General features: G+C 44.6%; 1 protein-coding gene across 7 annotated transcripts in view; it reads left to right on the top strand.

Annotated features, from left to right (window-relative positions):
• Nucleotides 1-26076, top strand: part of Sptbn1 (spectrin, beta, non-erythrocytic 1) — a 175256-nt gene that overhangs the window by 114244 nt on the left and 34936 nt on the right. For all 7 annotated transcript variants that reach the window (NM_001410274.1, XM_063273289.1, XM_063273290.1 and 4 more), the window contains 14 exons: nt 3632-3805; nt 6336-6427; nt 8635-8715; nt 8997-9112; nt 11958-12070; nt 12715-12902; nt 14512-14629; nt 15651-15809; nt 16438-16740; nt 18210-18363; nt 18983-19853; nt 19938-20075; nt 20801-21557; nt 22445-22647. In NM_001410274.1, coding sequence (NP_001397203.1) covers nt 3632-3805; nt 6336-6427; nt 8635-8715; nt 8997-9112; nt 11958-12070; nt 12715-12902; nt 14512-14629; nt 15651-15809; nt 16438-16740; nt 18210-18363; nt 18983-19853; nt 19938-20075; nt 20801-21557; nt 22445-22647 — 3467 coding nt within the window. The remainder of the gene's footprint in view (nt 1-3631; nt 3806-6335; nt 6428-8634; nt 8716-8996; nt 9113-11957; nt 12071-12714; nt 12903-14511; nt 14630-15650; nt 15810-16437; nt 16741-18209; nt 18364-18982; nt 19854-19937; nt 20076-20800; nt 21558-22444; nt 22648-26076) is intronic.

The raw sequence follows: 26076 nt of genomic DNA, 5'->3' as shown, positions 1-26076 counted from the left end.
GCACACACATACACACACACACACACACACACACACATACATACATATACACATACACACACACACACACAATTTAAGAATTTTGTTTTGTTTTGTTTGTTCTGTTGGATTTGCAAATATTAATTCCAGAACAGCTTGAGCTAAGTGGAGAAGGTACGGTTTACCATGAAAGTTGAATTATTTAGAATGAACCTCGTTTTTAGTTTTATTTTCTTTCCTTCCCTTTCTTTTCCTTTTCTTTTTTCCATGGCCTTTGTTAAATGATAATAACCAAAAACTTTTTTCATTCGAGACTTGTTTTTCTGTGTAGTCTTGCTCTGTAGACCAGGCTAGCCTCAAACTCAGAGATCTGCCTGCCTCTGCCTCCTGAGTGCTGGGATTAAAGACATTGTACATGTATTGTTTTTTAAGACAAGAATTTTGTAGACTGATTACAGAGCCGCCTGTTTTCTAAGTATTATTTGTAAATGGGAAACCTAACTTTGTTTCAGTCAGCCATGGAAGAACTCGTACCCTCACTAATTTGGGGCATACATAAATGTGGAAAGCGAAATAATGAGGAACCATATACTAACATGCCACATAGAGGCAAAGCTGTGTCTGTCTGTCTGTCTGTGTCTGCACACAGTGGGTAGGGGAGTTAGAACAGAAAAGGGGTCTTTAGATTGAGGGCTCCAGAAACCTTGGGTAGTTGAGGCTCAGTTGGAACCAGGAGGAGTAGCGACTCAGATTTGTAGGCAGAGGATAGGAAGTCAGGTTTACCTAGGAAGAAAGCGTTCTCTGAAGCTCGTGCTGTGATAGACACATCAGTATCACGTGATGAAGGTTCTAGGGATTTTATCAGAGGACTGACTGTACAGTTCAGCAAGTGTCCTGTTTAGTTGGAGTTCCTTTAAAAAATTATGTGTGGGGAGGGGGCAGAAGTGTGAGTGGTTTTGCCTGAATCTATGTAAACCATGTCTGTGTGTTGCCTGTGGAGGCTGGATGAGGGCGTCAGAACTGGAGAAAAAGGTGGCTGTGAGCTGCCATGTCAGTGCTGGGACTGACTGTGCACATAATCCCTAAGCTATCTTTCTGGCTCTGGAGAGTGTATTGCTTTTGGGGAGTTTGGTATGCATGATACCTCATGTAGTTCTTATGGGCTAATGAGGTAGCTCCCTTGTTATTTCCTCTGACGTTAAGGACTTCTGGATGACTCAGCACTTAATCGGTAGGAAGAATCTGGAGACAAGATTTTGGCTTTATATATGTATAGTCAGGAGAGATGTGCTTTTCTCTTTTGAGACAGGGTCTCACTATGTAGCTCAAGTTGGCCTTAAATACTTTGTCCTCCAGTTACTGGTGTGTACGGTCTGTCATACTTTGCTCAGTAGAGGGTGTGGGGAGAGCAAGAGCGCAAGAATGAATAGAATACCTGTGATTAAAGCAAGAGTTGGTTGCTCATTTTTCCTGAGGCCAGTTAGTGTCTTTGCTGGCTTCTTCTTCACTTGACCAGACCATCAGACACTTAAAATTCACCTTGCATGATGAGAAGTCCTCTACTCTGTCACACCTAGCTTGTGTTCTGTAGCTGAAAGTGGTCACTGGTTAAATGTCCTTGCTTTGAAGACATTATAGCTCAGGAATCGAGACCCAGCAGGTAGGGGTGTATGTGTGTGCTTGTGCGTGTGCATGCCTGCGTGCATGTGTACATGTCTGTGTGTCTGTGTGGTTACCTGGGCTGAGGTATTTCCTAGGAACTATTGCTCTGTCCAGCATTTCAGTTCTGCTCTCCAGGCAACTTCAAGGTTCATTTGTATCTCCATGGCGAAAGGGGGGTAGTAGGGACTTGCTGAGGTGGGAGGGAATGACTCCAACCTCCCTGCCTCCCTACCCCCCCTGAAAGAACACCCTGCCAGGAATCCTTTCCATGTCCTCTTCTGTTTATAAAGGAAATCAGACTAGCTCCAGGAAGTATTTGTTCTTTCCCACACCAGATTCTTGGCAATAACCCCTGCTGTTGTACTTATTCTGTAGTCTCACATCCCAACGTGCTAAGAGCACGTGTCTGCCTTATTTAGGACCTGGGAGGGACAGCCCGCCCTACTCTTCGCTCTCAAACAGCCTTAAGTTTATGCAAGGAAGGAGAATTAGTCCATGACTACACTGATTCTCAGAGTTCTGGCATGACTAAGTGACTAATGGACAATTAGATTTGTATTTTCAGACCCTAAAGTTGGTTCACTCCATAATTCTCCCTCCTTTGCAATCTGATGGAGGATGGATCTGGAGTAGAGGTTGGTGAGATTTGGTACAAGGAGTGTCAGACAAGGAGAAACAGGAAAAACCCTTCCAAAAATATAAATAAATGAGTAAACAGTGTGAGTTGTGAAAGAGAGTTGTGAAGTTGCTTCAAGGAGGGTGAGTGAAAACTGGCATTTCCTTAGACACTTGACATTTCCAAGTCCCATTAACCCGATTGCCGTCCTTGCTCCTATTGGATGGCAATTGAGACTGTCTTGTCAGTGACACAGGGCAGAAATGTGTGTTGCCATGGGAATAGCCCCATGCCACCCTAGAAATCTGATAATAGTTAGTGGGAGCTCCTTTCCTCGGCAGAGCTAGCAGCTCTTGAGGGGCAGCTTGAGAGGTTGTTCATTACAGATCCTGTTCCTCCATGTTCAGTTTTTGTCATTACCCTTTCTTACAACTTTTGAGAACATGAAGCATAATGATATATAAATAGCTTTTAAAACTACATATCAAATGAGAACGGAGTTCTTTCCTTCCATTCACATGGAAATGCATACCACTCTTTCTTATATTCTGTACTCTTATGTAACATAAAGATAACAGCTACACACTAGCCAGCTGGGTAAATTGAGCTCAGCAATAAAAGGATGAGAATGCTAGCTGTTCTCAGTCATGGCTCTGGTGAGGCTTGGACATGATTAGCCATCAGCCACCAAGGAGAGAGATGCACATGTCATAGCACCCAGCAGACAGCCACTGAAGAGTTTCCTGTTGGAATCCATGTAGTTAGGAGAGACCGTTGTTACCGCTTGAGAACAGTTTGTTTCGTGAATGTGTCTGAGTACCATACTACACCTAAAACATTTGAGAAGACCTCTCTGAAGCAAATAGAACACGAGCTACAAGAATTGGCCTACTGGGATTTAGGAGAGTTGGTGGGTTGGTTGGTGGTAGATACTGGACCTGAGACTTTGAATGATAAGCAAGTGCTGCACTACTCAGCTGTGTACGCAGCCAGCTTTACTATGGTTACTTTGAGACAGAGTCTCAAATTAGTTGTTTATGCCAGCCTTGAACTTAGGATCCTTTTGCCTCAATTTCTAAAGTAGCTGGGATTTCAGTCTTGTGCCACCAGGCCTTATAGACTTTAGTACTGACTTTAATCTTAGGTCGCACCACCAGAGTATTATTAACCTTTACACTGACTCCATCTTCATTCGTGCTGCGGCATTGTCTACCTCTGTGGGGAGCAGCAGTAGCACTCAGACTCTGTGACCAAATGAATGCACACAAATTTTAGTTTGGGTTTGGGCACAAGCCATGACAGGCGTGTATGATTCAGGGTAGTTCCTCTGCCCTTCTGGATAAAGTGTCTCCACCTCTCTTCTCTGGTTTCTAGCCTAAACCCACTAAGGGACGGATGCGCATCCACTGTCTGGAGAATGTCGACAAGGCTCTTCAGTTCCTGAAGGAGCAGAGAGTCCATCTCGAGAACATGGGCTCCCATGATATTGTGGATGGAAACCACCGGCTGACCCTCGGCCTCATCTGGACCATTATCCTGCGCTTCCAGGTAAGGCGCTTGGCCTAAGGCGTGTAACCAGCTTTCCACAGTGGAGCGCTTTGCTCCACAGGGGCCAGACTGATGCCACCCTGGAGGAATGCAGAGTTACCATGTTCTTCTGAATTTCACTGCCCCTGACTGACATAAATGGCTTTCCTGTCAGGGGACTTGGCGACATGGGTTCCTAAGGTGTATCTCTGAACATCTGATCTCTGCCCTTTGGCTAGTCCTGGGTACTCCTAGATTTGGCCAAATTGTGACCCATAGGATAGGGGCTCCGTTTTCACCTTCTCATCCTCCTTTGAGTGCAAAGGAGCAGTTTTCAGGAAGAAAGGGACAAAAGGCCTTTCACGAGTTTGAATTGGTGACTATGTGATGGAATATCTCTGTATAGAAGCATGTATGAGAAGGTCTCTCACCCCGTGCAACTCCCTCGAGCTTTGTGTGGGACGCAGTTTAGGCTGCCTTGGGTGTTCTGATGCTCTGGGGCGAGGAGGCCCAGGAGAAGCACTCACTCCGTTTAGTCCTGGCTCATGATCCAGGTGTCTGCTTTGGGTTCTTGCTGCCCTGGTGTCGGGTTACTCCTGTTTCTCTTCACACAAGGGAGAGAAATGAAAACCAAAAACCAAATTTTAACTGCCTTAGTTTTCCTGTCCAAACTCTGCAACCAGCCTGTGATTAGTGCTTTTCTCTCTTTGTTGCCTTTCTAAGATTAGGCTTCCAGGAAGCAGTGTTCTGGACCTCTCTGAGTAGAGAGGGATCATTACAAAGGGAGACAACCCATACTCGTCATCTGTCTTCAAGGCTGCCATTGAGAAAGCGTCTTAATAATTCAGATTCCCAGGGCCCAGTTCCAAAGAGTCCCAGTAGGCTAAGTGGGGAATTACTGTTGAAGATGGCGTCTATTGCCTTAGCCTACATTGACGGGAACATGGAAGGCCCCGGTGACAGAGGATGAGTGTCATGTCAGGGAGCTGGCATACACAGTCTTTATTCAGACTTCTCAGAGAGAGAACTGAGTTGAATAAACATGACTGCCGATTTTCCTTTTCTTCACTTCAACCCTGCCAATACTTACTTTTTCCTCTTGAATCCAGAAGCAAAGCTCCTAGCTTTAGTGCATGGCCTGGAGTGTTGGTAGCTGGCATTGTGCGGTTTCTTTCACTACATTTATTTTATTGAATCATTACTTGGTAGTCCCACCACTTTTCCTAAATTAGTTAAAGGGGGCAAAACCACAGATTACGGTTAGAAACATTTATCTACAGTCATATAACCGATAGGTGTGTCTTAACATTCCTGTAGTCCTAGCATTTGGGTGACAGAGGCAGGAGGATCGGAGTTACTCATTCAAGGTAGTTTTCCAGTGCATAATTTGAAGCCAGCTTGTACTATATGAGATCTTATCTCAAAACAACAGCAGCAAGATGAGAACAACCAGCCAACCACAGTGGTGCTGTGAGGTAACCACTGTTGCCTTTGCTGAGATGGAGAAGCTGAGGTGCTTAGGTGGGAAAGCCCTTAGGAGACCCCTTCAGGGGCTGGCAGGCCCTCCCATGTGGTGGAAGGAAGAAACTAACTTCCACATGTTGTCTTTTGACCTCTTCCATATGTATTCTGTGACATGCACACGCTGTTACATGCAGATACACAGTACAGAGAGAGGAGGCAGGGGAAGAACACAGTCTGACCAAGAGAAGGAGGGAAGGAAAAAAAAGAACTCATTTAGTTTGACCCTGGTGCCATTAGACCAGGCTTTATGTCTGTCTCAGTTAAGGTTTTACTGCTGTGAACAGACACCATGACCAAGGCTACTCTTATAAAGCCAATACTTAATTAGAACTGGCTTACAGGTTTAGAGGTTCAGTCTATTATCATCAAGACAACATCCAGGCAGGCATAGTGCAGGAGGAACTAAGAGTTCTACATCTTCATCTGAAGGCTGCTAGCAGAATACTGGCTTTCAGGCTGCTAGGATGAGGGTCTTAAAGCCCACACCCACAGTGACACACTTACTCCAACAAGGCCATACCTCCCAGTAGTGCCACTCCCAGGGCCAAGCATATACAAACCATCACAATGTCTAATGTTGAACTTGTGAACGTACAAAATAGAGAGTGTGGAAGCATAGCATTTAACAGATTCTCTCAATCTTACAGGAAATGATACATACATTGCCCTCAGCAAAACACTTCTCAAGTTTCTGTGGGAAGCCACCCACTAGCTTGTAGTTTCAAAGATGGGCCCCAGGGCAGGGGTGGGGTGGTGGTGGTAGGGGGTGGGGGACAATGCATGGCCTCTTAATAGGTGCTAGGGAGGCATTCATGGAACCAGACATCTTTCTGGTTTTGGATGGAGGATAGGAAACCTAGATCTGGAGGATCTGAGGTGAACCTGACAGTTCTTACTGACATGTACAGCAGAGAGTGTGCAGGACAAGACTTTGATCTGTTTCATATAAATGAAGACCTGTTTTTCAATGGCTCTCAGGCAGATAGATCTCTTGGGTCTTTGCCTAATATTTCTTTTTAAACCTTAGATCCAGGATATCAGTGTGGAGACTGAAGATAACAAAGAGAAAAAGTCTGCTAAGGATGCATTGCTGCTGTGGTGCCAGATGAAGACAGCTGGGTGAGTGTGCAGCGAAGGACATGAGGCATCCCAGGACTAAACACAAGGGGCAGTGCGCTTCTGCCAGGCTTGAGTTCCCGGTCAGCATCGCCGGGAAGGTGCTGACAAGTGTCTTTTCATAGCTCCCACTGAGATGTCTTGTTACCACATAAACAGTTGATCAGTGACATTTCAGAGCTGGCTGTCAGAATGGAAAGAGTTGTGATTTATCCTTTGAACCTATCTTATTTCCTTAATCAGCTGCATTCTCTTTATCAGGGAAGCGCCACAGACCATTAGATCTCAAATTACAAAATTATGGGAACATTTCTAAGAATCAAACCCACATACTTTTTTAAATGCATTTGGGAGTTTTCTTCTTTTAATTCCTGGCACTTGGGGAGCTTTATACAGCAAACTTAGAAGCAGTTACAATGTAAACCTATCTTGGTTTTCCTTGTATTCTTTCACTGAAACCCAATTGGAGAGACTGTTACACAACTGCAACTTATTGTTGCTTATTGACATTGTGTGAATTCAGCTAATACTAAGCATGTTATGTGGGGCTGGCACGATGATGGCCCAGAAGTTTGCAGCACTCGCTGCTGCTTTCCTGGAAGACCCTGGCTCTGTGTTCAGCACCCAATGCTGGTGGCTCACAACTGCTGGAACTCCTGTTCCCTCAGGATTCTGTGGGCCTCTTTGTGCACATGATGCTCATAAACTCACACAAAAACACACATATACATAAATAAATCCTGTAAAATGCTGATGAAATTATTTCAGAGTCCTTGGTTCTTAATGACAACCAGTTCTTTATCAGCTTAATTAGTGAGTTACTCTTTTTTTTTTTTTTTTGAAATTTTTTTCCATCTTTATTAAATTGGGTATTTCTTATTTACATTTCAAATGTTATTCCCTTTCCTGGTTTCTAACTCCTCTCCCTCCCCTTCTATATGGTGTTCCCCTCCCCACCCTCCCCCCATTACCACCCTCCCCCCAACAGTCCCATTCACTGGGTGTTCAGTCTTAGCAGGACCAAGGGCTTCCCCTTCCACTGGTGCTCTTACTAGGCTATTCATTGCTACCTATGAGGTTGGAGCCCAGGGTCAGTCCATGTATATAGTCTTTAGGTAGTGGCTTAGTCCCTCGAAGCTCTGGTAGTGAGGTACTCTTAAGACTACCTTACCTTGGGCTGGTGAGATGGCTCAGCAGGTTACTTGGCATCTGATGGTCTGAGTTAGATCCTAGGACCCAGATGGTGGAAGGAGAGAACACATTCCCACAGGTATCCTCTTGATACCCATAAAGCATAACCCAGTCAGATAGATGAATGTAAAATATTTAAAAAAAAAAAAACCTCCCTTAGTCGTGGGTTTAAGCAATGAATGGTAAACATGGAAACTATAGAGAGCTTAGAGTCCTGCAGCTCTTAACAACTATAATGCTGTGACCTTTAATGCAGTTCCTCATGCTGTGGTGGCTTCCAACTATAAAATAATTTTTGTTGCAACATCATAACTGTAATTTTAGTACTGTTGTGAGTGATAATGTAAATATGTGATATGCAGGATATCTGATAGGCAGTTTTCAAAGGGGTTGTGACCCATAGGTTGAGAATCACTGTTGTAGTCTATGAAGCAGATGACAACATGTCTGAGCCTTTGTGCAGCCACAGATACAAAGTTATTAGTGATTAATGTGGTATAAAACAGCCGACTCATTAGAGGCCAGTTTGAAACAGAAAAGTTTTCTAGGGAATTTCTTCCTTTATAAATCATCTATTCAGTTGAGTACTATATGTAAGATAGAGTGTCACATAACCAGGTAGTCCTAGCCAGCTTTGTCTCAGTTGCATATGAATTCAGATCCCAGTAGAATGAGCCCTGAAGCCCTGGCAGGTGGGATATCAAGCCACAAGAAGCAAAAGGCTGCTGTGTTATGGTCACTCTTTCCTGAGTACAGATACTGCTTTAAACTTTAGAACACAGCTCACATCTTACAGAATTGCATTACCAAGCAGTCGTAAAGAAATAAAGCTATTTTATTTTTATTTCACAGCAACCTGATTTTAAGGGAACATATGCTCAGATATAATTGTCATTATTGAGCTATGACCTTGAGTTTACAGTGAACACAGGCTTTTTTATTTTTTTAAAGCATTTAGCAAAGGCATAAGCTTTTATTGGTAATTCTTTTGTTTTGCTTTTGTGCACTGTCTTTGACAGGTACCCTAATGTCAACATTCACAATTTCACCACTAGCTGGAGGGATGGCATGGCCTTCAATGCACTGATACACAAACACCGGTAAGTCTGAAGAAATCGTGGTAAAGGTAGAAAGATATTATAGTACCATTTTCTGTGGCACATCTGGATGACTTGTGGTATCTCCTACCTGTGGGTTAGATATTGTGCCATAGTGGAAATTCCTGCATTCATATTCATTGTTTGGTGATTATATAATACTGTATAATTTTTCTCCACTAAGTGATTATTTTAACATTTCTGGGGCATTATCATGTCTCATTAGACACTTGGTTTGTTTCCAAGGCATAATGTTTTTTATGTTCCACTGTCATTTTGTATAGGCCTGACCTGATAGATTTTGATAAACTGAAGAAATCGAATGCACACTACAATCTGCAGAATGCATTTAACCTGGCAGAGCAGCACCTTGGCCTTACTAAACTGTTAGACCCTGAAGGTAAGGATCCGGGATGCGAAAGGTGGGGCTTGAACATCTCTAGCATCAAAAGGTTGATGTAAAGTCTTCTTTGTGTTGCTGCTCTGTGTGTGCAGCATGCCTTGAGAATTGAAAGAAGAGGTAGAAGGATAATTTAAAATTCCAGTTATGGCAACAGTTGAGGGTTTGTAGAATGAGTTACATTTCCGGAGGCTTTGAAGATGGGTGTGAGAGAGTGGGCATGGAGCCAGAAAAGCAGGCATTTGAGGATTGAGGGACTCTGTGGGAATGGTGTAGAGAACATCCCTAGGAAGAGGGCGGCCTCCCTCCATGGGCTGAAAGCAAACCTTTCAAGGCTGTTTAGCAGGCAGTGGGGTATCATTGGAGGTTCTCAGGACCTGTGCTCAGTGAGAAAGCCTAGCATAAGCACTCAGTGAGTGCTTGTTCATTGATGTTCATGAGAACGTGTGCTGAGGGTAGGTGGAGATTGAGAAAAGGGGCTTAAAGAAGAGAATGTGTGAGAGGATGAGACAGAGGCACAGTTTTCTTTTATGATAGACTGTATCTCATCTGTGTGGAACTGATTGCCAGGATCTGGGTCCCTGCAGTAGCCAAAGCTTGTCTTCAAATGACCAAGTTCCTGTCTTGGGCCAACCTATAAAAACCCTCATTTCTAGGTCCCATTACAATGTGAGATTTCAGAAGAACTTTTTCTCATTTTGAGAAATATTTAAATTATAAAGGGATTATTTAGCTTGTAATGCTAGAGGCTTAGAGATCCCCTCAGCTGTAGGCAAATGTTAAAGACAAAAATGTGTGTGTGGAAGTTTGAAGTTCTTATAAATCTAGAAGAGAAAGTTGATCTCTCCAAGGGCATGCTGAGGTCATGTGGTTGCTAAGCTGGTTTCTTGCTGTTCTTCAGTGCGTAAAACTATAGGAAGCCAAGGTAAAATTATCTTACACTAACCCATTAAGTGATTTCTTGATATAAAAAGAATGCTAAAATTCCTTGAGCTATGATCAATCTTCATATTTAATTAACTTCTTCCTTGCTGTGAGCAGTTTTCCTAAGGTCTAGTCCTTTTTATTTTTACAGCAAACCTCTTTCCCCTTTTCCTAACACTTAGACTTTTTATTAACACCATTCATTAATATTTCTGATCTTTAGTTAGTGTAAAAGGGAGACTGATTATTTCTCAGATCACAAGACTGGAGCTAAAAATAGAATTTAATATCTTGTTTCCTATGATCTTGACCTTGATCAAAGTGTTCCAAAGGGTGTCAGTTAAGATGTATTCATAGATTAACTTGGAAATTTTTGCTTTCTATTACTTCAGGTATATCAATATTTTGTGTTTGCTAAATTAGATGCAGCACCTCTCTCTCTCTCTCTCTCTCTCTCTCTCTCTCTCTCTCTCTTTCTCTCTCTCTCTCTCTCTGTGTGTCTCTGTCTCTCTCTGTCTCTCTCTGTCTCTCTCTCTCTCTCTTTCTCTCTCTCTCTCTCTCTCTCTCTCTCTCTCTCTCTCTCTCTCTCTCTGTGTGTGTGTCTCTCTTTCCCTCCTTCCCTCCCTCCCTCTTCTCAAACCCCTCCAATGGACATTGGTGGGGAACAGGAGACCCAGGACTGTACACTAGCAAAGCTACTGCAGTTTGGCTCTTGGTCCCATTGGTAACAAGTGGAGCTGGAGTATTCCAGCCTGTGCCCTAGAGTTTTCATGTTTAAAATTAAAGGAACTGTTTTCCTCCACCCTGAACTATTTACAGACTAGAAGTAAGATTGTGTGTGGAATGTGTATTGAAAAAAGAACCTGACAGATAGGAAAGTTCTGTGTGTGTTATTTTTAATCTGTCCCAGGTTGAGTGTTTTCTCTGAACATTTCTACTCCCAAGAATGTGTCATTTTCATTTATTTGCTTCACTGAATACATGTTGACCTCATCCACTTAGAGGAATTCAGAAGGTGGAGTGATATAAGTAAGAAGCCTATGAGAGATTCTTAACCCTTTAGGATTAAGGCTTTTAAGCAAAAACATATGAGTAAATAATATCTTTCAGAAAGCAGATCGTGTATCCATGTACACAGAGTCCCAAGGCAGGAAGAAGACAGTAATCTAGCTATGAGAATGAGAAATACCTGTATTGGGGTTGTAGCTGTTGAGCTGCTCCTTTTGAGCCGGTAGTAAATGTGGCTGGGAGAAGGCCCTCTCAGGGAAAGGCTGGTTGTAAGGAGTGCAGGAGTATTAGAAGCACAGAGTATGTATGAAAAATGGAGAAGCATATTCTCTTGTGGAATTAGAAACATCTAGAATAATACTTGGCACTTAGAAAAACATTTGAAGAGAGGAAGGGAAAAGTGAGGAGACGCTACATCAAGATAAAAAAGAACTAAAGGGACTGTGCTGTGCTCACATTAAAGGGCATTTTTTGTTAGTGTTTCTGGAGGTTCAGCCTGGGTTGAGTGAGTGGTGTGACAGAGAAGCCCAGTGAGGAAGCTGTTGTTTCTAGTTTGTTTATGTGAACAGGAGGGCCTGAGCTATGTGTGACATTAAAATCTGTCACTACCTGGATTCAGGTAAAAGGAGACAAAGTTGTCCAGAGATGAGTGTGCCACGGGCTAAAATGTGGTGTCTGACCACAACCCAGTTTGGTGTTAGGGTTTGAAAGTAAGGTGAGGAAATAAATATGCCTTCTGCAGAAGGCGTTTGTCAATGTTGATGAGCTAAGTGAGTCTGTAGTGTGCTGTCTTCAAAGACTGAGAAGTTGCTGGATGGTTAAGTGATGCTGGACTGGACAGGTGTTGTAGCTGCTTTTGCTGCCTGGGCAGCGGCATGATGGTAGAGCTCTGAGTGAAGCCCTCTGGTTACAGATATCAGCGTGGACCACCCTGATGAGAAGTCCATCATCACGTATGTGGTCACTTACTACCACTACTTCTCCAAGATGAAGGCCTTGGCTGTCGAAGGAAAGCGCATTGGGAAGGTGAGTTTCTTACACACGTCAGAACGCACCTCCTGCACTGCTTCTGAGCCCTTGTTCTTCTTTGGACTCCACTTTGCCAGTAGCAAACAGTACTTAATAGTAGTAGACTATGCCTTCCCAGAGGTAATGAGAAGCAGAGTGATGGAGGGAATCTCTGGAAAGGAACTGAGGAGGGATTTCAGGATAAACCTCCTACCATCCTTCACAGGAAATCCACGGTTAAAAACCTTAACTAAATTGGCTTCACCTTAGTCAGGATATCCTACTGACCATGATTTAAAAAGCCTTGGTCTTAGGTCTTTTTTGTCTAATGTAGGCAGAGTTCACTCTCTCATTTTTGTTTGTCTGTTTTGTTACCCGTCCCCCTGCACCCCAATCCAGAGGTCTCTTTGCTTTTGTAGGAATTACAGAAATCATCATAGTCTCCTTGGAGTTTGGGTGGCTTCAGAACCACTTCCAGTTGAGTTAGGATGCCACTGCTCACAGTTGATAGGCCTAGACTGCATGCCTTTTTGCAGGTTAAAATGCTTCTGTCAAGGAATCACAGGAAAGCTGGCTATTAAGTGTGTGTGTCACATGGAAATGTTTGCATGTGTTCCTTTGCTGGTGACACCTGGTATTGGTTTTCTCACCCTTCATTTCAGGTGCTTGATAATGCTATAGAAACAGAGAAAATGATTGAGAAGTATGAGTCGCTTGCTTCTGACCTTCTGGAGTGGATTGAACAAACCATCATCATTCTAAACAACCGCAAATTTGCTAATTCACTGGTTGGGGTCCAGCAGCAGCTTCAGGCATTCAACACGTACCGCACAGTGGAGAAACCACCTAAGTAAGAAGCAGAGTGTAGTGTATTGTCATTAGTGTGGGAGTAGACATGCAGCAGCCCAAGACCCCTGTTCCTGACATCTGTGATTTCCTCTGTTAACTCAGTGTCCCTCCTAGTAGCCTGTTTTCCTCCTTGCCTGATTCATAGTTGCTGATACTTATTAGTACATCATGTTTCCTTTGATCTTTATCTAGTAGACTGTACCACTGACACTCAGGGTATGTGTGAAGCAAAAGAATGATACAAGGCCTCAGTTCTTTCTCAAAACCCTTGCGTGTGATGCTTTGTACATTTTAGAAAAGCAACGCAGTGAAGCCAGGTGTGGTAGCACACACCCGTGATTCCTACACTTGGGGCATTACTAAAGGAAGATCCTGAGTTCAAGGTTATTTGGGACTACATAGCAGGATCATGTCTCAGAGGAAAAGAAAGAAAAGTTAGGGTATATATTGATACACAGTGTATGTTATAAAACCCTGAACAGATCTGATAAAATGTCCTGTAATCGAGCATGTGCTGACATTAATATTGTATTAGGTAAAGACAGTTAATCATTGCCTATCAGTCGAGATCAAGTTCTGCTACCTAAAAAAAGTTTTTTTTTTCTTTTCTTCAAATGTATGTGATGTATGCACCTATATATGTTTGGAAATGTACAGCTGTGTGCATGCTCAGATGCCAGAGGAGGGTGTCTGGTATCCTTATTCTCTTGAGACAGGCTCTCTCAACACAGCCGAAGCAACACTGGCAGTGATCCTCCCGTCGCCAGCAGCAGAGTTGGGCCAGCTTTAGTGCTGGTGCCAGAGATCTAACTCTACTCCTTACACTTGCACAGGAGAATGCTCTGGCATGGTAAACCAGCTCTCCAACCCCTGCATATAATCATTTAGTTTAGTATTTTAATATAATTATTAAGTAAGGATTATGGACTTTATTTCTTATTTACTATACTTCCAAAGTAAGTCTTTTTATTTCTTGTGAAAATTCAGTTGCAAATTCTTTGGTGAGGGAGGTCTTTGAAACCCACTGAAAACTTAGGTTTAGTCACTTGCTGACTTATTCATCCACCTCTCTGAAGTAAGCTCATTGTCCAGGGCAGTGGTTCTCACCCTTCCTAATGCTGAGACCCTTGAATACAAGTCCTCATGTTCTGGGGACCCCCCCCCCCCAGCCATAAAACTATTTTCATGTCTACTTCGTAACTTTAATTTTACTACTCTTATAAATCATAATATAAATATCTAATATACATGATATCTGATATGCGACCCCTGTGAAAGGCTTTCTTAGCCCCCAAGAGGGTTTCGACTCACAGGTTGAGAACCACTGGTCTAGGGCATAAGGTTTAAACCTTGGTTGAGGTTGCTAGTAAGATGCTTTGTTCCCTCAAACATCAATCCTAGCAGCAACAAGCAGCCACAAAGCAATGCTGCAGTGCACAGGTCCGCAAAGACCCATTGACCAGCCTGCCGCTGTCCCAGTGTACAGATTCCACAGAAAAGGATTTTAAAATTTCGTGACTATATAAAGTACATTTTTCTCTGATAAATGAACTTTTAGTCTTGAAGGAAAAAGGCACGGTACTGATTACAGCTGGTTTTTCTCCACTCAGGTTTACTGAGAAGGGGAATTTGGAGGTGCTGCTTTTCACAATTCAGAGCAAGATGAGAGCTAATAATCAGAAGGTCTACATGCCCCGAGAAGGGAAGCTCATCTCTGATATCAACAAGGTGAAGCTGACCCATGTGTTCATGTGTTGGTCCCTATCCAGCAGGCTTGGGGTTCTCTCTGCTCTGATTATTTAGGAGGGCAGGATAATACCAGAGTCACTCCCAGAATCCCTCTGTAGATGACATGAGTGGCAGAAGGTCCAGCAAAGAGTTGTAATAATAGGTCAGTCCACTGGAGCTCTGCATGCAGTGTTAAGACTTCGTTAACAGCCTTGGCTCACGGTTTACCTTGTTACCCAGATACTCAGTTTTAATCCTCATCTGTGTGAAGCACTCAATTCAGATGTCTTCCTGTTGCATAGAAAGAAACTGGAAATCTGATTCCACATGCTTGGAATGTCTGCAGGTTGTGGACATAGCCGTTGTTTCTCTCCATCTGAGAAGTTGTTAGACAGGCTGTTTCCATTGTTGTGCCTCGTACGCCTGCAAGTACAGACTTGTACTGTGGCTATTATTTCCAAATACAAACTAGAAAAAAAATGTAGAACTGTTCATTTGTATCCTTTGATACATTTGCATCCTTTGAGCGTCCAGTGATTGGCATTTTTTAAAAAACATTAAGTAAGACATTTTCCGGAGATTTTGAAAGAAAAATTCAGGCATGTGAATTTTTTAAAATATGGCTCTGGGTGGAGTGAATGAGAGATTCCTAATATATTTGCCCTGAGGAAAGTCAGTTTATTTCTTTTATGTGATGAGAGCTACTTAGAAGATATTGTGTTGCCCCTTAACCAGAAAGTGTTTGTTTCCAAGTTTATAGCAGGATCTTTGAGCTTTGACAAGAGGGTGTTCCCATGAGGCTATGCTGAGGGAGAAAAAGATCTTTTTCTCAAGGGTGGAAATGGGATTTCCCTTTCAAGTCCTGTGATCCTTTGGACAAATACTAGCTGTTGCTGTAGTCAAGGACAGCTCCTTAAATGTTGCCGGAAACCATGTTTTGTTTTGTTTTGTTTTGTTTTGTTTTGTTTTGTTTTTTGTTGTTTTTGGTTTTTTTTGTTTTTGTTTTTTTTAACTTCTGCAGGCCTGGGAAAGACTGGAAAAAGCAGAACATGAGAGAGAACTGGCTCTGCGGAATGAGCTCATACGGCAGGAAAAACTGGAACAACTTGCCCGCAGATTCGATCGCAAGGCAGCTATGAGAGAGACATGGCTGAGCGAAAACCAGCGTCTTGTCTCTCAGGTTCTGTCTAAATTACTAATGCAAGGTTTTCTGAGGTAGCCAAGAAGCACTAGCCCTCCCCAAGAGGCCTTGGAGCTCAGGATAGCACTTAATATCCAGTATTGTGAAGTTGCTGACCAGCCAGTCACTTCCCTTTGCACAAAGAGGATGTTTAAAATTTCTGATAAACTTTCTTGTCTGTTTGTCTAACTTGTCATAGACTTGGAAGGAGCTCCAGCAGTTTGTTCAGAGCCTGTCACTATGAATCATTCACATTCCTGTAAGCTTTAAAAGTTCCCCTCATGCTTGTCCCTCAGCGTTTGACCAACCGTCCTCAGGGCATGACACTGGTCATGAAATACAAGAGCCAACTTACTTTCCCTTGGCTTGACAAAGTCCTACCAACTTCAGTATCTTAAGTCAGGTGGTCGGTGCTCTGTAAAGTGAGAAGCTGCTTATATACTGTTAGGAACACATCTGAACTCAACCAGAAGTTTGTAAGGTCCTAGGGCAGTGAGAAACTAGTGGCATAGGAGACTCAAGAGGCAGAGTCAGCTTACGTACTATGTTACCCACCCCAGGCCTGCCATCTCCCCACCCCACCCCCGTTTAGGTGACTTATGTTTCTTTTTGTTCTCTGTCTCTGTAGGACAACTTTGGATTTGACCTTCCTGCAGTTGAGGCCGCCACCAAAAAACATGAGGCCATCGAGACTGACATTGCGGCGTATGAAGAGCGAGTGCAGGCTGTGGTGGCTGTGGCCAGGGAGCTTGAAGCAGAGAGCTATCATGACATCAAGCGCATCACAGCGAGGAAGGACAATGTCATCCGCCTCTGGGAGTACTTGCTGGAACTGCTCAGGGCCAGGAGGCAGCGTCTTGAGATGAACCTGGGACTGCAAAAGATATTCCAGGAAATGCTTTATATTATGGACTGGATGGATGAAATGAAGGTAACGTTTGACCAAAAGAAAGCAGGGAGGCCAGAGCTGATTCTGTCACACCTTTTCTTTGTGGTGGCACTGGTCCCCTTTGTCTCCTGCATTCTTTTGCAAAGCCAGACTGAGACCACAGTGCTTTTAAGCTGCCTAGCTCATGACCTAATGAGATGAGTGGCATGGAAAAGTTGTGAAAAAGACCACTTTATATAGTCCAGATCTGTTGCCGTGATTTCGATCACTGTTAAGTGCATACCAACGTAGAGAATCATTGTGATTTTCCTTTTCATTGTTAGTATGTTTAGTGGTCTGAGTAGCGGTGATACTGTTCTAGGATCATGTATGCAGATGGGAGGGTGGTGGTAAGTGCAGGCCAGGAGCTAGGAAGCCAGAATTCAGATCTTGTTGCCGTATCACTTCCTCTTCTTCAAACCAACTTCTTCGTCTTTTTATGGAGCCAATACTAACGCTTGCCTTGTGGCTCTCGGAAGCTGGGGTTGTGCTAAGATATGTACAGGTTGCTGTGGGGCTGAATGGTAATGGCTGTGGTGCTGCTTTGTGCTTTCTCCTCTATCCCTGGCACTTCTGAGCCTAAAGTCAGCCATTGTGTCACAGCCCTGTGCCTGCTGGTTTCTTTTGTTGCAGACCATAGGGCACCATCTTTATTGAGCAGTTTCTGAGCTTGAAGGGTTTTATCCCTAAGAACAGAAGAGAATAATGTTTAGACCATCCTCTTTTCTCTCAGAACACTGTGTTTCTTATGTAAGAGAACTCTGCCCCTGGATGTCAGTCTTTACCTGTTCCTTGCCTCTTGAGCTATGGTGACAGAGAGACAAGGTCAGCTGATGATTCAGTTTCTCTCTGCTATTGCCCCACATGTACAAATGCTACTAGGTTTGATCTTTGACCTCTTAAAATAGAAGTATTCATAAAGTATATCAAAGATGTGATTTTCACTTTATGAATCATAATATGCACTATAATTCAGGGTAACATAGTTTCCTGAGAATTGTCAAGAATGAAATAGAAATTTTATCTGAGAGTGTTGTGGATTGGTAGATGGGAGAAAAATTTGCAAGTTGAATGAAGAACAAGAAAATTTCAGTAAGTTCAAAATGATGATGTTTACCTGACCATGGTCTCCTTGTTGGCATACAAGTAGATGCCAAGATAAGTAGATTTTCCTATTGATTATATAATTAGCATAAAGGCTCTAAGGGACCCTCCCCCCTTTTATTCTGTGTTTTTTTAATGTGGATTTTATTTGCTTTTGCCAAGATACGTTATCCTTAGTTCATTGTGTCTCTCCTGATCTAGGCCTCACGTTTGTTGTGTTCTGACTTACTTGGATGGTCTTGCCCAAGTTGGCTAGTGACAGATCAGAGGAAAGGTCGGCCAGGATGCTAAATCTGCTCGTCCAAAGACGCTGACACACTGGAGTCAGTTGTATTCACGGGTGTCCTTTCTGTCCCATTTGTGCACAGGTGCTATTGCTGTCTCAGGACTATGGCAAACACTTGCTCGGTGTTGAAGACTTGTTACAGAAGCATGCCCTGGTTGAAGCAGACATTGCAATCCAAGCAGAACGTGTGAGAGGTGTGAATGCCTCTGCCCAGAAGTTCGCAACAGATGGGGAAGGTAAGAATGGACTGCTCTAGGCGTTATCACCTCAACAACGGAAATATATCTTCATGAACTACAAACATGGTGTGTGGTGATGGGACCTGTAAGTTACTGCACCATTTCAGGTTTCTGGGAGGACTGTTTGCCTCCAGGTCATAATGTGTCAGTGCAGGGTTTGTTTTTAATATTTCAGCACTGTCTTTTTCTGAAATAGACACATATTTTCCTTAAATACTCAAATGCTTTCTGGTTTTGAGAGCTCTGGCATCTGGCAGTGAAAATGTTTGCAGCCCATGTTCACTGAAGATGTGTACTAGCAGCCTCCTGTGGTCGCTCTGGCAGCTCGCAGCTTTGACCCCTAGTCACATGCTGTTGAGGATGTCGAGAAGGACTGGGCCTTGCTTCTTAAGAACCAAGTAAAGCACAGCTGCTTGCTTCTATGTGGTACATGTGCTTTCTTGATTTGTAAGTGAGCTCTTTGTCTACAGTTGGGTCAAAAGAGCAGTGCCTTCTTCCTGCTCTAGTCAGGATGACACTGCTTAGAGTCAAGCTAGAACACGGAACATAGCTCACTGTCTGCAAATGAGCGGGAGACTATTGGAGACTCAACGTTCTTTCTTTGGTGTTAAAACAGGCTACAAGCCATGCGACCCCCAGGTAATCCGAGACCGTGTGGCCCACATGGAATTCTGCTATCAAGAACTCTGTCAGCTGGCAGCTGAGCGTAGGGCTCGCCTGGAAGAGTCTCGTCGCCTCTGGAAGTTCTTCTGGGAGATGGCGGAGGAGGAAGGCTGGATACGGGAGAAGGAGAAGATCCTGTCCTCTGATGACTATGGGAAAGACCTGACTAGTGTCATGCGCCTGCTGAGCAAGCACAGGGCTTTTGAGGATGAGATGAGTGGCCGTAGTGGCCATTTTGAGCAGGCCATTAAAGAAGGTGAAGACATGATTGCAGAGGAACACTTTGGATCAGAAAAGATCCGTGAGAGAATCAGTTACATTCGAGAGCAGTGGGCCAACCTGGAGCAGCTCTCAGCCATTAGGAAGAAGCGCCTAGAGGAGGCCTCATTGCTGCACCAGTTCCAGGCTGATGCTGATGACATCGACGCTTGGATGTTAGATATACTCAAGATTGTGTCCAGCAACGATGTGGGCCATGATGAGTATTCCACACAGTCTCTGGTCAAGAAGCATAAAGATGTGGCAGAAGAGATCTCCAACTACAGACCCACTATTGACACACTGCATGAGCAAGCCGGTGCTCTTCCTCAAGCACACGCAGAGTCTCCAGATGTGAAGGGCCGGCTGGCAGGAATTGAGGAGCGTTACAAGGAGGTGGCAGAGTTAACACGGCTAAGGAAGCAGGCACTGCAGGACACCCTGGCTCTGTACAAGATGTTCAGTGAGGCTGATGCCTGTGAGCTCTGGATCGACGAGAAGGAGCAGTGGCTCAACAACATGCAGATCCCAGAGAAGCTGGAGGACCTGGAAGTCATCCAGCACAGGTGAGTGTTTCTGCCTGGGTGCTGAGGCTATGGACTGAGACATAAGCCATTGAAGTTACTACCCTTTTGAATTGCTTTTCTCAGATTTGAGAGCCTAGAACCAGAAATGAACAACCAGGCTTCCCGGGTTGCTGTGGTGAACCAGATTGCACGGCAGCTGATGCACAGTGGCCATCCCAGCGAAAAGGAAATCAGAGCTCAGCAGGACAAACTCAACACGAGGTATGCATGGTATCAGCAGTGTGGCGAGGGTGAGGGCAAGGGCGAGGGTGAGGGCGAGGGTGAGGGTGCTTGCCCAGATTTGCTGTCAGGAGTTTTCCTGCACAGGTTCACTGGCCTTCTAGCATGGATGTCATGACACTGGCATCTGCTTTTCCAAGTATTCTCATCCGCAAAAAGCATCTTTTAGGGTGAGGTTACAGGACTTGAGTCAAAGTCACCCAGGACCTAACTTCTCCCCAAATTAAAATTAGAGCCTTGGTGACCTGTACCCCAGTATGGTGGGAGACAGACATCAAGATAGAACCTGTGTTGTCCCCTTAAGTTGAAGTCTAGAGTAGGGTTCTGTAATGAAGCTTGATTTGCTGAAGAAAACCTCAGTCTTTCTGTGGAGCAGACATATTTGAGTAGGTTGTTCAGAAGTGTCCCATCAGTCTTTGGTTTGGGGAAATATTCCTCCAGAACAGATCTGAGATGTGTATGATGAGTACAGGAGGCAGGAATTACTAGACCCTGTGGGACAGATGTGTCCTAACTGTAAACTACATTGCACTGAGCCATTTGATTGACATTTACTGGGTGACATGATTTAAAAACACACAAGTAAAAACAGCAAGTTGAAGAGTGATGGAAAAGAAAAAAATGAGGCAGTTTTGACTCTTGGTTCCTCATCTCAGGATCCACCACGCAGACCGTGTTCCTTCTCATGCTGCTGTCTCTGTTGGCAGGTGGAGTCAGTTCAGAGAACTGGTGGACAGGAAGAAGGATGCTCTTCTGTCCGCCCTGAGCATCCAGAACTACCACCTCGAGTGCAATGAAACCAAATCCTGGATCCGGGAGAAGACCAAGGTCATCGAGTCTACCCAAGACCTTGGCAATGACCTGGCAGGTGTCATGGCCCTGCAGCGCAAGCTGACCGGCATGGAACGAGACTTGGTAGCCATCGAGGCGAAGCTGAGTGACCTGCAGAAGGAAGCCGAGAAGCTTGAGTCCGAGCACCCTGACCAGGCTCAAGCCATCCTGTCTCGACTGGCTGAGATCAGTGACGTGTGGGAGGAGATGAAGACAACCCTGAAGAACCGAGAAGCCTCGCTGGGAGAGGCCAGCAAGCTGCAGCAGTTCCTGCGGGACTTGGATGACTTCCAGTCTTGGCTCTCCAGGACCCAGACTGCTATTGCCTCAGAGGACATGCCCAATACCCTGACTGAGGCAGAGAAGCTTCTCACACAGCATGAGAACATCAAAAACGAGATTGACAATTACGAGGAAGACTACCAGAAGATGCGGGACATGGGCGAGATGGTCACGCAGGGACAGACTGATGCCCAGTACATGTTTCTGCGGCAGCGGTTGCAGGCCTTGGACACAGGCTGGAACGAGCTCCACAAAATGTGGGAGAACAGGCAAAATCTCCTCTCCCAGTCCCATGCCTACCAGCAGTTCCTTAGGGACACGAAACAGGCTGAAGCTTTCCTTAATAACCAGGTAATGTCCACATAGCCTTGGCTTCCATCCTGTTGAAACAGGCCCTGGCTGATGTTGGAAACTTTTGGCTAAGCAGCAGGCTTAAGCCATGCCTATATGAAATTAGATGTATTATTGTGAAACAGACGGCCCTCGCCCCAACTCTTCATGGCATTGAAACCCCTCAAGATGTAAAGACCTAGAATTGAACATTTCTGAGGAATCTGTTTTGCCTTCCAAAGTATGGTTCTGTTGTAATTACCGGTGAGGTCTCTCTAACTCTTTTAGTTAGGCAACGTTCTGTGGGGTGCGGGCCCGATTTAAAGAATAGAGTGAGCAAGTTTTGGGGGATTTTTTGTTTAGGAACTTCACCCAAGGATACAAAGCAAAGATGGCAGTAGTAAAAGCAGCTGCAGATGGCCGCCAGTCAGTGTTACAGTCTCTCCTAAGAGGGACTGCAGAGGGACGGCTGCTGCTTCTGTGGACCTGAGAGGGCCCTTCTAGCCGACACACAACGCTTTGCTTATTGTGGGGAAACCTATTTATATCACATTTACCACTTAGGGAAGTGGAGAGACTGAAGGATTGTCCTCAGGGGTGTGCGCGTGCGTGTGTGTGTGCGCGCGCGTGTGTGTGTGTGTCTGCGTGCGTGCGTTCGTGTGTGTATGTGTGTGTGCGCGTTCGTGTGTGTGTGTGTGCGTGCATGTGTGTGTCTGTGTGCGTGCGTGCGTTCGTGTTTGTGTGCGTGCGTGTGTGTATGTGTGTGTGTATGTGTGCGTGTGTGTATGTGTGTGTGTGTGTGTTCCGTCAGATAAGTCACTTGTGGAGTAGAAGCACAGTGGAAAGCACCTGTAATTTCTTTGCTGACACGTAACGTCGTTCTGGATTTTTTCCTCTTTTAAAACAAGGAGTATGTTTTGGCTCATACTGAAATGCCCACCACCCTGGAAGGAGCTGAAGCAGCCATTAAGAAGCAGGAGGACTTCATGACCACCATGGATGCCAATGAGGAGAAGATCAATGCTGTTGTGGAGACTGGCCGGAGGCTGGTGAGCGATGGGAATATCAACTCCGACCGCATCCAGGAGAAGGTGGACTCTATTGATGACAGGTGAGGTGTTTTGAATGTCAGTGGGACAGTGTGCTTGGGCTGCCCAGTGAGCAGTATATGGGTGGTTATCAGAATTGTATCAGCCCACCCACCCAGCAAGTGAGGGACTCATACATGGCTCCCTGAGTGTGATTCTTGTGAAGCGTTTATAGATGTCCTCAAAGGAAGGCCTGGAAGCCCATGTGCTGAGCAGCCATCCTCCGTAAGCTGCACTCTTGCCGAGACGTCATGTGTCTCACCTGAGGGGACCTTGAAAGCCAGAGTTTTCTTAGCCCGGGCCATAGTCTCCTTCATCCTTGTGACACTCTTCAGGCACCTGTAGGAGAAAGGAAAGGAGGAAGGTGAGACTTCCTTGTCCTGAGCACTGACGAGCGCTATGGAGAAACAGCATCTGCCCTTCACTAGAACATGGGCCTGCCTGGTGCTGTCAGGCTCCACCTGCACTCCCCACAGTGATAGAAGAAGAAGACATGTTCTCCTAGTCTGGGGCATTCTCCAACACTGGACAGTTGGGCTTCACCTCCTCGTGCTCTTCCTGTCACCTAAAAGCTTGTGTCCCTAGTTTTTAAGGGTCTGTATGTTCTGTATCTGAGTCCTTCCCTGTACTGGTTAGAGTAGGAGGTCTGAGCAGTTTGTTGTTGAGCTGCACTGATGAGAGTCGGTTGTGGGCTGAGTCAGGTAGGCAGCCATTAGGCTCTGCTGTAACAGTTCCCTTGTGCCTGCAGTGTAGACAGAATTTAAGGTCTTCATTTGAGGCCGATATCATGGCTCTTATCTGTCTCTATGCAGTTCCAAAGAGCTGCTTATGGCCACAGTCTCCTGCTTTCCACATCTAAAAGGGTCTCCTGGGAATCCAACCTAAAATAAGACAAGTTACAGTTGCCGGATTTAGCAGTTCCAATTTTCTTGCACTTAAGTTGGAACTCGCATATATTCTAAGGGTGCATCTATAAGATAAAGTATAACTTTTACTATAATTTTGTGTGTGGCTTTTAAAAACAAAAAATTTTTTATCAAAATCATTAAGTGAATATGAGAACCAAAGACCCTCTAGTTCCTAATATTTAAGAAAAAAAAAAAAGAATTCCTTGTTTTGTAATGTTGTCTCATTTTGTGAGTGTAGAGTGCCTTGTTTCTCCACTCGAGGTTCAGATACTGCTTTCCGTAAGGCAGAAGTGGCTCTTAGACGTGTGCATTTGGACAGACATGCCTCTGGCTTGCTACCTCCTGGGCTTGTTGATGTGTTTCCCTGTGCTGCAGCGGGGTAGTGCTGTTGGAAGCTGGTGGCTCTGGAGAGGTGGCTTCTGGACTTGAAGGCTTCCTTAGGATATCTCAGGGTTGTTTTTTGCATTTCAGGAAAGCATTTCTCTGTGTGTCCTTGGTTATCCTAGAACTTGCTCTGCAGATTAGTCTCTGCCATCCTCTGCTTTCTGAGATTTTCTCTGAGTCTACAGAACAAGTTCCAGGATAGCCATGGCTACACCGAGAAACCCTGTGTGGGGAAGGAGGCAAGTACTGCCACACCCAGCTAGGACTTCTCAGGTTTGAAAGGAAGAACATCTTTACTATGGCTAAACAAAAAATGGGAGGAGAGGGCTCCCATGTTGACTCTGCAGCCATCTGTTTTCTTAAGAGCTGATATAAACCAGATTCTAGTATCACTTCTTTCACTTCTTTATCCCTGAAGGCCTCTGGATTTAAAACCAAAGCTCAAGGATTTTTGTGGACAGAGCTGGGAGTTCCAGGGGCTGAAGAGACATACGATAAATAAATATCTAAACCTTCAGCTCTTTCTTGCGCAAAGGCACTTTGACAAAGCCTTCTTGTGGAATGTAAACTTACAGCATGTGCACGCTGAGAAAATGTGAGCGCAGGTGACCTCAGAGCTCCCCAAACCCACCGTGGGGGTCTGAAAACGGGAGGGAGCCTCCTTCCTGTCCAAAAGGAAGACGCAGCAGTGTCCAGACACAGGGTAGTACAGCATGAACCTTTAACCAGCTTGATACAAAAATTCCTCTGATGCAGTCAGGGTCCTGACCACTGTGATAAATTGCCATGACCAAAAGCAACTTGGGAAGGAAATGGCTTATTTTCAGCTTACAGCTTGTCCATCTCCAGAGAAGTTGGGGCAAGAAATCCAAGCAGGAACTGGAGCCAAGCCAGGGAGGGGTGCTGCTTACTAATTTGCTCCTCATGGCTCCTCAAGTCTGCTTTCTTAAAGCACCCAAGGATACCAGCCCAGGGGTGTCACATGTGTGCCATAAGCTTGCCCACAGGTCAGTCTGATGATGTTCTTTCTTTCCAAATGACTTAGCGAGCCTGTGTCAAGGTAACATTAAAAACTAGCCAGCCCACTTGACACCCTTCTAACTTGACACACAAACACACCATTTATATAAACCATAAGCTCTCTTGTGGTCTTCAAAATGCCCTGCTAATATTAATATGACAATATAAAACAATATAACATCAAAAGTCCCACAGTCTTTAAATATTCAAACACTTAAAGGTTCAATTTCTTTAAAACATCTACAGTCTTTTCAAAGGTCAAGCCGTTCTAAAACATCCATTCTGTCTTTAAAATATCCATTTTTATTTAATTTCAAAGTCCCTGTGAAAGTCCACAGACTTTCAACTGTGGCTTTTTTCAAATCAAAAATACTTATATGTTTTATTAATTAAAGAAGGAAGAACCAAAGGTCACAGTGAAATCAAAGTCCCCGTGGTTCTCGGAAGCTCAGTGTCAGACTTCTGGGACCCACTCATGATTGCTGGGTTTCAACAGGTCTTGCAGCCAACCACTGCATACAGCTTGTCAAGTGCTCGAGTCAGCTCCACCCCACATCTGCTTCTGCCTCCCCGACTGGTGGTTCCCTGGATATTGGCATCTCCAGAATGCCTGGGTCTCCACTGAAACTAGGCTGAACCAATAGCCTCTTCTGGGCTCTCTTCATACACTCTCACATGTGGTGCCAGACCTCCACTCCTCTCCGTGACCCCTTCAACCAGGGTTTCCTATGCTACTGCACCTTCACCAGTGACCTGTCGTGGTACCGAACCTCAGCTGCTGTCCATGACTAACTACTTCATGCCTTCAAAACCAGCAGAACCACTTGGGATGACCCTCACAGGGTCAGTTTTATCTGAGAGCATACTCCGTAAAGGCCAGGCTCACCCCTATCCCCCACACTCAGTATCTTTGGACTTGGACCGCCTTCATAATATTACTGTCAGTGAAACATTCTTAAGCACAGAAATCTGCATTCCTGAGACGTCAGTACATAAGAAGTGCATTCAGATTCTGCCTGGTGGTTTTCTCTGTTAAGGAGGAAGTTGTTGTCATTCTTTTATTTCAGTGAGCATCAGAATGCACATTCTGGTACTACCAATGGCATTCTCTGCTTCTGTGGCATTTGCATAGGATGCTTC

Source organism: Rattus norvegicus, chromosome 14 (genome assembly GCF_036323735.1).
Source record: "Rattus norvegicus strain BN/NHsdMcwi chromosome 14, GRCr8, whole genome shotgun sequence".
In the NCBI taxonomy this organism is placed as follows: Eukaryota; Metazoa; Chordata; class Mammalia; order Rodentia; family Muridae; genus Rattus; species Rattus norvegicus.
The sequence above is the reverse complement of the archived record's forward strand: the minus strand, read 5'-3'. Positions and strand labels throughout refer to the sequence as shown.